The sequence below is a fragment of the Silurus meridionalis genome, chromosome 6 (assembly GCF_014805685.1).
Source record: "Silurus meridionalis isolate SWU-2019-XX chromosome 6, ASM1480568v1, whole genome shotgun sequence".
Lineage (NCBI taxonomy): Eukaryota > Metazoa > Chordata > Actinopteri > Siluriformes > Siluridae > Silurus > Silurus meridionalis.
Genome location: NC_060889.1, coordinates 11,086,160 through 11,100,044, shown reverse-complemented (window position 1 = coordinate 11,100,044; position 13,885 = coordinate 11,086,160). Strand labels below are relative to the sequence as shown.

At 36.7% G+C, this 13,885-nt stretch overlaps 2 protein-coding genes across 3 annotated transcripts in view; one reads left to right on the top strand and one right to left on the bottom strand.

Annotated features, from left to right (window-relative positions):
* The window catches only part of smchd1 (structural maintenance of chromosomes flexible hinge domain containing 1), a 38,257-nt gene extending 36,931 nt beyond the window's left edge, over positions 1-1,326 (bottom strand). The window contains exon 1 of the mRNA XM_046851566.1: positions 914-1,326. Coding sequence (XP_046707522.1) covers positions 914-1,075 — 162 coding nt within the window. The 5' untranslated portion in view covers positions 1,076-1,326. The remainder of the gene's footprint in view (positions 1-913) is intronic.
* A 1,582-nt stretch (positions 1,327-2,908) lies between these two features.
* On the top strand, positions 2,909-11,412 carry mettl4 (methyltransferase 4, N6-adenosine). 2 transcript variants are annotated; one of them, XM_046852631.1, is made up of 8 exons: positions 2,909-3,284; positions 4,454-4,519; positions 4,662-5,022; positions 6,357-6,426; positions 7,297-7,465; positions 8,205-8,311; positions 8,927-9,009; positions 11,120-11,412. In XM_046852631.1, exons 1-8 carry the CDS (start codon positions 2,964-2,966, stop codon positions 11,269-11,271), a joined length of 1,329 nt encoding a protein of 442 aa, XP_046708587.1. In that variant the 5' UTR covers positions 2,909-2,963; the 3' UTR covers positions 11,272-11,412. The 2 variants fall into 2 exon arrangements, with proteins under 2 accessions (XP_046708587.1, XP_046708585.1); XM_046852629.1 differs by having other exon boundaries at positions 2,916-3,284; positions 7,297-7,471.
* The last annotated feature ends 2,473 nt before the right edge of the window (positions 11,413-13,885 follow it).

Sequence of the window (13,885 nt, the reverse complement as noted above, 5' to 3'; positions counted from 1 at the left end):
ACTTTTTCCACCCCCACTGATGCCGAGTTCGTTTCTGGACCCACCACCACCCTGACCAAGAAGTCGTGGTTACTGGAGATAAATGAAAGTTCTTGCTCAGTGATTATGAAATACTGTTGACACCTATTACATCTGCCACGTTCAGAAAAGGTCACCTGAGACTCATCATTGGACAAGATGACGTGTTTGGAGGAAACGGAGACACAAATCAGACATTAGATCTAGATCTCGATCTCGAACGTTCCGATCTAGAAGATGAACTATAACTGTACAAAAGCGACAGACGCACGTTTGATGAAGTATTTCGTCTGCTGTAACGTGGCTCCAAATGTGCGACTTTTGACATTTTGAATAAGACAACAAACCATGCAACTAGTTCAAAACTAATGGCACCCTTGCATCTCTCGAAACCTACAGCGATGCTGTTACAGGGCTGAAATTCATACCCTATTTACAGTAAACATTCTGTCCAAAAACATGTAAATTGGTCCATGATGGAGGCAGGAAAACCATGCATGAAGATTTTCTGCCAAGGATGCAAGTTTATCCATGGTGTATTTACATAATCATTCTACTTAATAATTTCTGGCTTATTGGATATTACTTTTGCTTTAGACCCTGATAACCAAAAAGACATTGGAAACATGTGGACATGATCTTGTTATGGTACATGGTAAAGGAATGGCCATAAAATAAAAGTTAAGTGAGTGGGACCTGATTACAGAAGACACATCCAAAACTTGAGAGTTTGTTAACTAGTTTAAGAGATGAGTAAGGTTTCTTAGGAGGAGAGGAACCACTTCAGCATGCAGCAAAAGTGGTGGTTGGTTGCCACCAAATGCAAAATACAACTAACGAGGTTTAAATGAAGCTAGCTAGCTAATTTAACTCCGACTACCGGAAATCCACCCACCTTGCGCACAGCACACAGGAACTGCTTGTAGTTCATACTGGTGACATTCAGCATCTTCTCCGAAGCTTCTTTATGTTGAGGGCGACAATCAAACACCCAAACCACCCTGCTGCCATGAGAAGCTTCTTCTGGGGGATCTCCCGATGCCGATGCCGCCGCCATGTTTCTATTCCGCTAAGGTTTCACTTATCTGCTCCAAACGCCTTCGAATATACACATTTCCCCCTCAACCTGAATTAAATAGCTCACCTTTCCACATCCAGAAATGTTCTTCTAACTGGTATCTCTTACTACTTTGACATTTTATGGGTTTTAGCGTTCCAGCGCTCTGACCAATGTCCCAGGAGAGGAGCTTTTACACATACACACACATCTCCTCCGTCCACGCTCTCGCGTTTTGTACCCGTGTTATCGTTCATGCTCCGGCTGGGTTGCCACATCCTCTCAAAAGACAGAGGAAAGAAAGTCGAGTAGGGTAAATGTTTTTACACGGTCTACAAACATTACTCTCACAAAGCAATAGTAACAATAATAAATGCTATCTTGCATAACGTCGTTGTAATTCAACAAACTTGTAATAATGATCGGTGTTTTTATTACTACTGGCAACCATAGTGAAACGTTAGCGCGGTTCATTTTTGGCATACTATTCAAACACACTGCATCATCAGCATCATCATCATCATCATCGTAATCATGATGGTCATCATTATTTTCCAGTTATGTTTAACCATGCAACTGTTGTAACAACGTTCTACTAGTTTGCATTTTATTCAAACATTATCATCATCATTATTATTTGCCCCAAAAGTGAAAACAATTCAACTTTGACTTTGTAAGTACTGAATTCATGTAGTGGAAAGAACAATGGCTCCTATAAAAGGGCTGAAAGACATTATTTTGGATTCTTGGTCCCAAATCTGAAGTTTTTGTACATTTCTAAACAAATGTGAATACTTTCAGTTTCACACAATCACTCCAAAACATTGACAAATCATCATCATCATTATCATCATTATCATTATTATTATTATTATTATTATTATTATTATTATTATTAACTAAAAACTTTCTTTCGGCTGCTCCCATTAGGGGTCACCACAGCGGACCATCCGCATGTTTGATTTGGCACGTTTTTACGCTGGATGCCCTTCCTAACACAACTCTCCCCAGTTATCCGGGCTTGGGACCGGCACTAAGAGTGGCTGGAGTTGGTTCCCTGACCGGGGATCGAACCCGGGCCGCAGCGGTGAGAACCGCATCCTAACCACTAGACCATATTATTATTATTATTATTATTATAATGATGATGATGATGATGATGATTTTATATATATATATATATATATATATATATATATATATATATATATATATATATATATTATTACCCGGCCATTAGGGTTGCACAAGCCAGTGCACTCTTAGTGCCGATCCCAAGCCCGGATAAATGGGGAGGGTTGCGTTAGGAAGGGCATCCAGCATAAAAACATGTGACAAATCAAATATCCGGATCACGAACCAGAATTTCATATCGGATCAGTCGAGGCCCGGGTTACCAAAGACCGCCACAGGTATCGTTAGCCAACAGGGTACCGGTGGAAACTGGGGCTACTATTGGCTGACAGTAAGTTAGCTATTACTAATGTTAGCTACTTATTCTGTTTATCATAATTTGTCGTTACGTGTCATATTTTCACTATAGTCAAAGTTCTTGCATGTAGAATTTATGCAAATTTATTTCATTTTATTTTATTTTTGATCAAAGGAACGAAATGACGAAGAAAGATTTCTTTGACGATCCGATCTTCCCATTAGCTATTAGCTATAGTTGGAAAATGAATCAACGCTTTTCGACCAATCATATTTGAGAATTAAACATCAGAGTCATGCAGTTCAAAACAGTACGACCCTAATTTCGGGGTGAATATTGCGTACTTGGCAACACGTGCAACGCCGCCTCGAGTACGGCAGGAAGCGAATGTGGTTTTTCTGTAGTAGGAAATCCTCTGTCTCTTATCAACAACACACAAAATAAAAGCCCTCACACATGTTGTGCGTTAAATGTGGTTCATGGATTCAGATCGGTGATTTAAAAACCATCTCCGCTCTGCATGCACGTTTTTATTTCATTTCGATCTTGTGCTGTTCCTCCTACCAAATGTCTGTCCTGCTGTCAGATGATCGTGGATGGCTGCTGGACGCATGTGCTTTCATAAACGAAGGATTTCGGCGGTGCTACAGTGTCAACAAAGGACATTTCAGATGCTGTTTCAAGAAGCAGTACTTCGATATACTTAAGCCCCATATAGTCAGCAGTTCCATGTGCCAGACTACTGGGGATGCCAGAATCGATCTAAAGACACGAAAGGTAAGATCACAGAAGAGCAGAAACCATGCAAAACACGTTTTGCATCTGCTTCCCCCTTTGTGATTTTTTGGGAACCATTTAATAGATCATGAACATCATGATCAGGACCAGGACCAACCCTTCCTTCAGGACCTGGACATGTCCCATGTCAGGATATGTGCTGGGAGAATTGTGAATTACCCCTCACACCTCAACACCCCCTGCATACAGTCTGTTCAAACTCCTTCAATCTGACATGTGATACACACTGATCAAAACAAAGCTTGCTAGACTCCAAAGAAAGTTTTTCCAGGCACCCACAAACATTTTAAACACCCCTATTACCTGAGTCTTTACTATTACTGCCTGCTTACTTTGTGCAATATCACAACTATGTGCAATATTTTTTTATCCTTCAGCTATCTGGACAATCACTGCACTATAATGTACCTTCTGCCATTGCCATTGTGTATTGGCTTCTATGCTTGACTATTTGGTAGTGTTTCAGTTATGTGTAACCTATAGACATTAGTCTATGACAGTGGTGTCAAACTCTTACTGGGTCTAAGTAGAGGTCCAAACATTTAATAAACAACAAGACAGACAGACAAGATACAGAATAACGTATGAAAATAAACCTGTAAGTCGAAGCAGTGCATTTCGCAATTTCTGCATTCTGCACTGTCAGTTCATTACGGTTTGCTGTTAGGTTCTTTGCTGGGGGAACTCTCAGGATAGAGTGAGATTATGTTATAGTTTATCACTTATAAGTATTTGTAACTAATAGAAACACAATATATTGTGAATTGTATTGGCTCATCCCAGGTTAACACAAGGTTACCAAGAAGCACAATTATTTGTAAAAAGATTACAAGAACATTGGGGGAACGTTGTCTGAACCATCAAAGATTACCGCAAGTTTTCAGAGAGTCTATAATTATTCAGAAGAATGTTTTGCTTAAAGCTTTCATAGTGAAAAGTAAAAAAAAAAAAAAATACAGGAATTAAAATTTTTCTCAGAGCATTCCGGAAACCCAAAACAAGCATTCCCAGAATGTTCTGGAAACAAATAATTACTTCATGTGAATTAATTTCATTCATTTGCGGCTAGTTAGTCTAGTCCAACAATTCTCGATAAATTAGCTTAGTTTTTCTGCTAAATTTTCTGATGTAACCAATTTCTCTTTTAGAAGAGGAAACGTAAACGAAGTGAGCTGAATCAGGGGGAGTTAGATGCTGAAGAATACCACAAAAAGGTAACTTTTATTGAACACAGGGTTCAACCTGTTTTCCAGAAAAAAAAAACAATTTTGTGTGAAATTTTAATAGATTCAGTAATTCCTGATTTCTGACATTTTGAAAATTGCTGCGCTCTTTCATTTTGCCTCTGTACACCAGGTCAGGTTGTTTGTTCTGGAAGGCACTCAGTCTCTACTGGAAACTGGACATCACTGTGGCTATCTGACAGAAGATTTACTCACAGTGCCACCTAAACAAATGTCTGTTCATGAGTGCCAGCTGGCCGCACTATGCGACATGGCCAAGCAGATGCTTGAAATGGAGAATTCTGATGCCCCACTAGTGCAGACTGTTAATGGCCATGCAGACATGGATGCACACCTTGATCTGTTCTCATGCCTCACAGAAAATCCGGATGACATTGCCCGGGAGGTAACGCTAATGGGGGAGACGTATTTCCTGCCTCCCCAAAGCCGTTTCCTGTTGTCTGATGTCACCTGCTTACAACCCCTTATTCGCAGTAAGTGTATTCGTAAGCCTCGGCATGTGCATGTGTGTTTTGTAGCTAGATTAGGTTAAAGTCAGAGTCATTAAGTAATCTATACTGACATTTCTTTTCAGGATACATATTACTGTTCATGAAAACAGTATTTGTAGGTACAGTATTGTAGGGTGCCCACCCAATAGCCCAATGACAGAATCCACTGAAGGTATGCTGCGTGTTAGTCTTTCTCACGCGGCTGTGAAAGATTACTCAAATAAATTGCACTTTGTTATATGAATCCAATTTTAACCTCTAATCTGACTCCAATTGATCATAAAGATTGAACTTGAATATCTCTAATTCAAGCTGAGCACCTTATTGGTTGTATTTCTTCTTTAATTTTAATAGATTATTATAAGCATTCCGTCTTTTCAAAGCAGTCCGAATCTTAGTCAGAGTATATAGCGGTATACTAATATTCCTTAAGTAGGCCACTCAATGCTTGCTCATTCATAAAGAACTATTGATTTAGTTACTTGGTTATAACTTGCTAACTCAGTGATAGCCTCTACACATGCTCACGGACACAGACTCGCCAGACTGTACCTTATTCAAAGGATATAACGGTAAACTAATATTCTTTAAGTAGTCCGCTCAATGCTTGCTCATGCACAAAGAATAAACTATTTAGCCACTTAGTTATAACTTGCTAAGTCAGTGATAGTCAGAAATCAGAAGGTCCCAGACGTTGTGCTCTATGCGCCATCCGTTCATGAGCCTTCAGTTTGTATTATCCTGGTCATAGATTTGTGGTAACACCAGACCACATAATCAACTACTAGATATAAATGATTTCAGGAAATTTCAGAGTAATCAAGAATTTGACATTTATTTGCCAGGCAAATGTCACATCTTAAACAAGTAAAAGAAGAACGTTACATAACATGATCAGCATAAAAACAAATATTTTAGCAATGCAGTTTACACAAGAATTGTTAGAGTTACTGTATCTGGCAATAGAGACACACAGAGACTGTGTAAAAAGTTCTGACTACAGAATGCTTCCCTGAGTGTTTCGCCAAATTTCCTTAATTCCCAAACCATCGTAAAAACACTTGTGATGAAGTGATGAAAGCTTTGCAAACCCTTTTTGGTACAGGATGTGACCTAAACCCTTATGTCAGTAGCACAGAATTTCCACAGAGGTCTGTTCTACTGATATGGGGCTGAGATCATATTTCCAATCACACTGAGAATATATATACTTTTAACAAACAGTCCTGACAGAGTAGCAGAGCAGGACTAGCTGCTGGGTTGTTGATTTCTTGCACTTGCAAAAAGTATCCTTTGTTTTGTTTTTTTTATTGTAGGTGGGGACAAATATGACCTAATAGTTCTTGATCCCCCATGGGAAAATAAATCTGTGAAAAGAAGCAGCAGGTAAGATTAAAACGTTATCATGAAAAGGTATATGTGCAAATAATGTATTACTGTAACTTTGATGTGGATTAAAAATGGAAATATTTTTAAGCAGAATCTGGATTATTGACCAAGTGTGTTGACAGACACAAAGAATTTGGTTCCAGTTGTTGGTGTATCAAAAGTACACATTCATAAATATCTAACTCGCATCTAACTCACTCCGGACATAAATAACAACACTGTACATTCAGCTTATAGACAAGACTATACAAAACAATACTGATTAAATAGGACCAAAACATACAGAGTATATGAGATCAGTAATGTACATAGTGTGAGAGTGCATGGTAGTGCAAATAGCAGTAATGTGCATCATATAAGATAAAGAAGTTACTTTAGGACATTTATTACAATATACAGCAGCAATAGTGTGTCTAAGTAATGAGTGACTGTTCTTGCAATGCAGTACTTGTAGATGTGAAAAAGGGCATATTATTGAGGTCAGTTTTTAGTTGGTATTGAGTGTGATTGCCTGAGAAAACAATTGTTCTTGTGCCTGGACGTTTTGGTGAACAAATGTCTGTTTCACCTGCCAGAGTAAAGGAGTTGAAAGAGGTTTCCAGGTTGTGTCCATTATGCGAGAATGTAAGAGCAAGTAATTGTCATTATTAGTATTTGATAATTCTAAGTGCATTTTACATTTATATAGCGCTACATGAATAATTATATGTTTAGGTCTAATATGTACAACCGAAGACAATCATGCAGTTATTAGTTAATTGTCAGCAACTGAAGTTTTGTGATTATGACTATATCATTGAAGTATGCAGACTGCAGATGAAACTAAACTATAACCCCATGCCCCCACCCCACGACACTAAATTACAGGTACAGTTTTCTGCCATCCTCTCAGCTTAAACAACTTCCTGTGCCAGGGTTGAGTGCAGCAGGATGTGTAGTGGTTACTTGGGTAACCAATCGCCCCCGCCATCTCCGGTTCATCAAGGAAGAGCTGTATCCTCACTGGGGAGTAAAGCTGCTTGCAGAGTGGCTCTGGGTGAAGGTCGTTAAACCGTCATGCACACAAAACACATTGAGCTTATGCAGATACAAGTCAAGAGTTTTCCAAAAGATGTTATCTTAAAGGTGACTTTATTGTTGGTGCCAGATGTGTTGGTTTTAGTATTTCATAAACTTCTAATTTTCTCATACCGCAGCCTCTAGAGTTTACTCAGAATGGTGCAGAAAACATCCTGGGGTGGAGTATCTGTAGGCTGAAATGCCTTGTTCATGAGAGAAATTAGAGAAGAATGACCTGACTGGTCTGAGATCACAGGAATTAATAGTAACTCAACACAACCAGGGTGATCAGAAATGCATCTCTGTATGCACAACATCGTCGTTTCATTCATGTCAGCTGGGAACCGAGGTCTGTGGTGATCATTTCTGAGGCTCCCTTTTAAATACTTCCTGGTAACCTGAGCCAATCTGGCCATTTTTCTCTGATCTCTCTTATGAAAAGTAGCATTTCCACTTTCTGATCTGTGGTGTGTGAAAATCTCGAGATTAATATTTATAAAATACTCAAACCAGCCATTCTGGTACCAACAACCATGTCAAAATTCAATATTGATATTGGAGCTCTTGAGATGTATCTGCATGATTTTTTGCATATCGCCAGACTGTGTCTTTGTGGTAAGCGTGTGCAGTTTTAAATGGCACCTTAGAGTCATAGTTGTAGTTATTATAGTAATTTTTTTCTTAAATAACCGATTTTTTTGTGTTGAACTGTATAGGTGACACAGAAAGGAGAGGTAGTTTTCCCCCTGGATTCGCCACACAAGAAACCTTACGAAGTGTTATTACTTGGAAGGTTATGTGCTAACAGTGACAGCACAACTAGGTAATGACCTGAACTAGAAACATTTAAGAGACATTAAGTTTACCTCAGTGGGATCTATCTATCTATCTATCTATCTATCTATCTATCTATCTATCTATCTATCCATCCATCCATCCATCCATCCATCCATCCATCCATCCATCCATCCATCCATCCATCCATCCATCCATCCATCCATCCATCCCCTCATAAACACTGGTAGAAAATGTACTTTTAAAAGTATTTATCAAATTCTTGTTTTAGTTTCTGTAATTTATAAATGGCTGACTTAACATACAACATTTTCTTTCTATCCCAGTATTTTAATTGGCCAAAATAATTCAAGGCAGCTTTCGTAGAGGCAGATGTTGTATTTATTTGAAGGGGGAAAAAAGCTTACATTTTTGGCGAATAGAAAACATCCGTTTTCTCTGTTAGAGGGTCTGACTCACATCCTTGTAGGTGATTACACTACCTGGTCACATGATTTGTACACCGAATACTTGACTGAATCCTGGTCATTTACACACAACAGGAAATTACACTTGTCAAGTTTTTTGTTCACAAAAATGGTGACGTTGTATGCCTGGTCTTTAGGTATACCGAATTGTTCAAAGTCTTTCCTATTTGTTTCAGACCTCAAGAGTGTGAGATCCCAGAACAGCGGCTGATTATTAGCGTTCCCTCAACACTTCACTCTCAGAAGCCAGCTCTGTCAGGTATACTGAACTTTTGTCAGGTCTATGCATAACACCAGATATCAGTCAAAATGCATATTAGACAAGTATGTGTAGTGAGTACAAATAGCAACAACATTTATTCTTACATCAACCATCACTGTCAGGTACAAAACAAGTACATACAGTAGCATTTTCATGTTGATCAGACACTGTTGGCTTAATAACCCCAATGGCATCCAGTCATGAATTTCACTCCTTACTTTAAAGCCTATTTAAATTCTTGGCCTGAATCGAAATCTCACTGGGAAGAGTTTGAGTGACAGAACTGCGCTTCAGTTGTCTAAAATCAGATGAATGCTCACATTTCCTCCTTCAGAGAGCAAAGAAGCTTGAGCAGATTGTGTATTCAGTTCACCGCTTGACAATTCTAATTGGTCAAACGTACTTAAACCTAACCAGCACAAAGATTTTTTTTTGTGCTGTTTGTCTTTGCATAAAAAAGCTAATATTTGAGAGGAATGTGCTGCATATCATTACACAATATTGATTGGAGATTGAAAAACCCAATGCAAGTTGCTAGATTAAGTAATATTCATGGCATCTTTTAATTGCTAGGTTTGAAACTGATTACTATCTCTTATATAGTGCACCATACAGTATATATACGGTGTCCAAATTCTTCATTCCTTAATTTGTTCACTCGTTTGTGCACATCTGATGTTTGGGACTTTTTCCCATAAAGCAATGATGTAGCCTATATTTAAATCTGGACACCAGAGTTCAGTAAATAATAAGTATTTAGGAACATTTTGTAATAAAATGTAACCAAAGTGGGCATGATTTTAGTTTTGGATTTATGATCAACTATGATGTATGACATTTGTTAACAACATGAATGAATAAATGTGCTGATATATTCATGACGTCTTAATACTGAAGTTCATGGTTTTGTTGACATTAAGATAAGATTAAAGATTAAAACCTCATATTCCTGCACAATGCACCTCTATATTTGCACACCATTCATTTCCTCTGAGCTCTACTCACCCTCATAACTGCACTTTTTATAAAACAGAATGCATTTATATATATATATATATATATATATATATATATATATATATATATATATATATATATATATATATATATATAGTACAGACCAAAAGTTTGGACACACCTTCTCATTCAAACAGTTTTCTTTATTTTCATGACTATGAAAATTGTAGATTCACACTGAAGGCATCAAAACTATGAATTAACACACATGGAATTATATACATAACAAAAAAGTGTGAAACAACTGAAAATATGTCATATTGTAGGTTCTTCAAAGTAGCCACCTTTTGCTTAAATTACTGCTTTGCACACTCTTGGCATTCTCTTGATGCCTACTTTGAAGAACCTACAATATGACATATTTTCAGTTCACTTTTTTGTTATGTATATAATTCCATATAACTCTTTGAATGAGCAGGTGTGTCCAAACTTTTGGTCTGTACTGTATATATAATATATGCATTCTGTTTTATAAAAAGTGCAGTTATGAGTAGTGAGTGTAAATAGCAATATATATATATTGCTATTTACACTTCTGGTTAGATTCATATTATTGTCTATGTAGGTTAATCAAATAGAATAATTTAATAAAGTACCATTATTTTATTTATATATATATATATAGAGAGAGAGAGAGAGAGAGAATAACCAGCACGACTTGTTTATTTTGTATACAGGGAATAAAATATATGCAGCACAAATAAACAATTTATTTACAATTTAACCATAATAAATGTTAGTTATAAAATAAAGGGGATTAATCAGCTAGTATTATGTTGTTAAAAAGAAAAAATATATAATTGTGTATGATAATAGAAACTAAACTGAAGAAATATGCTGTCTATTTCTGAGTTATATTTCCATTAGTTTCACAGATATTCAAGAAAACATAATTAAAAAAAACAACTTTAAAAGATTTCACAGTGTAGTTTATCTCATTCTAAAGGTAGCACAGCCATTTCTTAATGACTGATAATGAAGACACTGATGTACTGAGCAGAACTGTACTTTTCCATGTTGATGAGAACAATTTAGTAGTATATTCAGAGTAGATCCTATAAAATTTTTATACTTTTTTATTTTGTTTTAGCTGTTCTGAAGCCATACATCAAGTCTAATGCTAAGTGTCTGGAAATGTTTGCTCGAAGTCTTCAGCCAGGTTGGACAAGCTGGGGAAATGAGGTGCTCAAATTCCAACACCACAGCTATTTTACAACAGAGAGTGTGGAGTGTGACACATGACACATTTGCTATAAGTACAGAGTCCAATCAGCATTTTGACACTGGAGTGAATCAAAGAACAATTTTATAAGTATAAACCTTTTAATATTGAAAATATTGTCAAAAAACAAGATTAATATTAAACATTTTGTATAATTTCTTGCCTGTTGTTGCTTCATTTGGTTTGTTTATCTGTAGGTGTTTGCTGCAGATCTTCACATTCTGTAAGCCTCACATTTACAGCATTTGGCAAATGCAGCTTACAAAAGTATTTTTAAGTATCAATTCATACATACTGATTCATTTAGGACATAGAATAACATCAGCCAAAAACTTGGTTGGGAAGGAGTATAGGAAAACAATTTTTCAATGAGAAGTGTTAAGAAGTATGTTTCAGACGCTATATAAAGATTGCAAATCATTCTGGCATCAATAGGAAGTTTTTTGCACCACCTAGGTGCCAGAATAAAGGAGAGTTTGAAGCATGCTGTTCTTGAGAGATGTTGAGACCAGTCACACAGTGCTGGATGATGTTCTAAAACAAGATTCTCCAGTTAGGTCTCTCACTCTGCATTGGTTTCCATTTACCCTGGTTTGAGAGTTTCTTCTGTAGCCCCAGTGTGTATTTACTTACCTGTATATTTTAGTGTTGCCCAGCTGCATATGTGCTTCTTGCACTTATTCACACACGTGCACGCACACGCACACACACACACACACACACACACACACACACACACACACACACACACACACATTTGCTCAGCTTCCTGTGAAGAGAGGGAAAAAAACATAACATCAGACCTAAAATGCAGACATGCCTCATCAACCATCACTGCTTCACCCTGTCCCCTATATCATCCCTCCCACTGCTGGCTCCTGCTAAACCCATCTGCTATGTGCTTATTTAAAGGATATATAAATCAGTCAAAAAGTGGAGTCACAAAATAATTGAATGTGTAAAAAATTATTTTATGGCGTTACTTTATGCCATTAAAATGACTGCTTTTTGTTTTATAAAGAGTGTACATAATGATCTAGAGATTAAATTATGTTCATTCTTATTTATGGTGTTTGGCTCTATCTGCTGGTCACTCTGTGAGACCAGTAATCATTCAGTTTAGAAGTACATACAGACATATGGTTTTACAGGGTCTTATTGCCTATTCACAGTGTTAAAATTAGCCCAGTTTAATTATTTAACTTTTGCTATTTACAGAAAAAAAAGACATTTGAACTCAAGAGATGGATATGAAATGATGGATTTAAACTTCATAGTTTTAATTTCTCATCAGGATGAATACGACACATTTTAATGTGAACTCACCCATTTTTTGTTTAAACATAATGGAATATGTGGCTGACAGGATTGATTGATTTAAGAATTGAATAGCTTTGAAAGTCTACTCTTGGTTTGTGCTCTTAGTATACTAGATACTGTGTCTGGGAGAAAAGAAAACTATTATGATAATAAGCAAGGAGGGAAAAATTAAACAGAACCTTTGCACAAGCATTGGAAAACAACTACCACTGGTCTACTAACAAGCAGACACTAAACAGTTTGGCCAAGAAAACAACAGCCGTTGTTGACAGGCAATTTCTGAGAGCTGTGAAAAAAAAGGCCATCGTCTGAAGAAGACTTTAAAAGCTAAAATATAGCCAGTCATCAGCAGAGTTAGATATGAAAGGCTATAGAATTGGATGCTCTGCAGTTATTTTAAGTAAGTGATATACAACTTCATTTAAAACCTGTTCCTATACTTTTTCTCATGGCAAAAAATAGGAAGGTCTGCCACCAGCTGTGCCATGCTCTACGTTGTTGAACACCTCTAGAAGTATATATCAGCCTACGTGGATGCTAAAATTATTTTTTTTTCCTATGAATCTTCATTGGCCTTGCTGTTTTAATACTTATTGAAGAGATTATATATATATATATATATATATATATATATATATATATATATATATATATATATATATATATATATATATATATATATATATATATATATATATATATATATATATATCGTGTGTGTGTTTATATATATATATATATATATATATATATATATATATATATATATATATATATATATATATATATACACAAAAATACTTTTTAAGCTGAATGTTGTCAAAGGCAAGCGTAATATATTTAACAAGGCCAATGGATTTGTAATTTTACTGATAAAGTGTAGTCTATTTGTCTTGTTTCTTCATCTATCTACTTGTACCAGGGTAGAATTAGTCTGAATTAGTCTGAGTGCACTGAAATACACACATACACAGGGTTGAAGTGTTATTGATCTGATTGAGCGTGTGTAGGCATGAGTCCCTGATGGCGTGGTGATGGCGAAAGCACCGGCTCTTCTGTGGTTTCCAAACTAAATGCATTGGACAAAACAGACACCTACTTAGCTTTTGTCCGTTTCTATGGCAACGCCTATACAAAATATCCCCACTTGTGCCGTGACATTCCCCAGTGGACTATACCCACACAAAACCATATTGACCCAGCCGTTGTCCTATACTGTCCACTTGACTTTGTTTTTGGCTTAGTGCCCTGGCAAGCAATATCCGTTCCTTTAGCTTTTTGTTAAAAAATTCGGTTTTACAAATATATTCGATT

What these genes read in the sequence shown, in the direction of transcription:
- mettl4 (XM_046852629.1), top strand. Translation starts at nt 2,964, where the DNA reads ATGTTGTGCGTTAAATGTGGTTCATGGATTCAGATCGGTGATTTAAAA. An exon ending in CTTACAACCCCTTATTCGCA is followed by an intron (nt 5,023 to 6,356) that starts GTAAGTGTATTC and finishes TTTTTATTGTAG; the next exon opens with GTGGGGACAAATATGACCTA. An exon ending in TCTGTGAAAAGAAGCAGCAG is followed by an intron (nt 6,427 to 7,296) that starts GTAAGATTAAAA and finishes ACTAAATTACAG; the next exon opens with GTACAGTTTTCTGCCATCCT.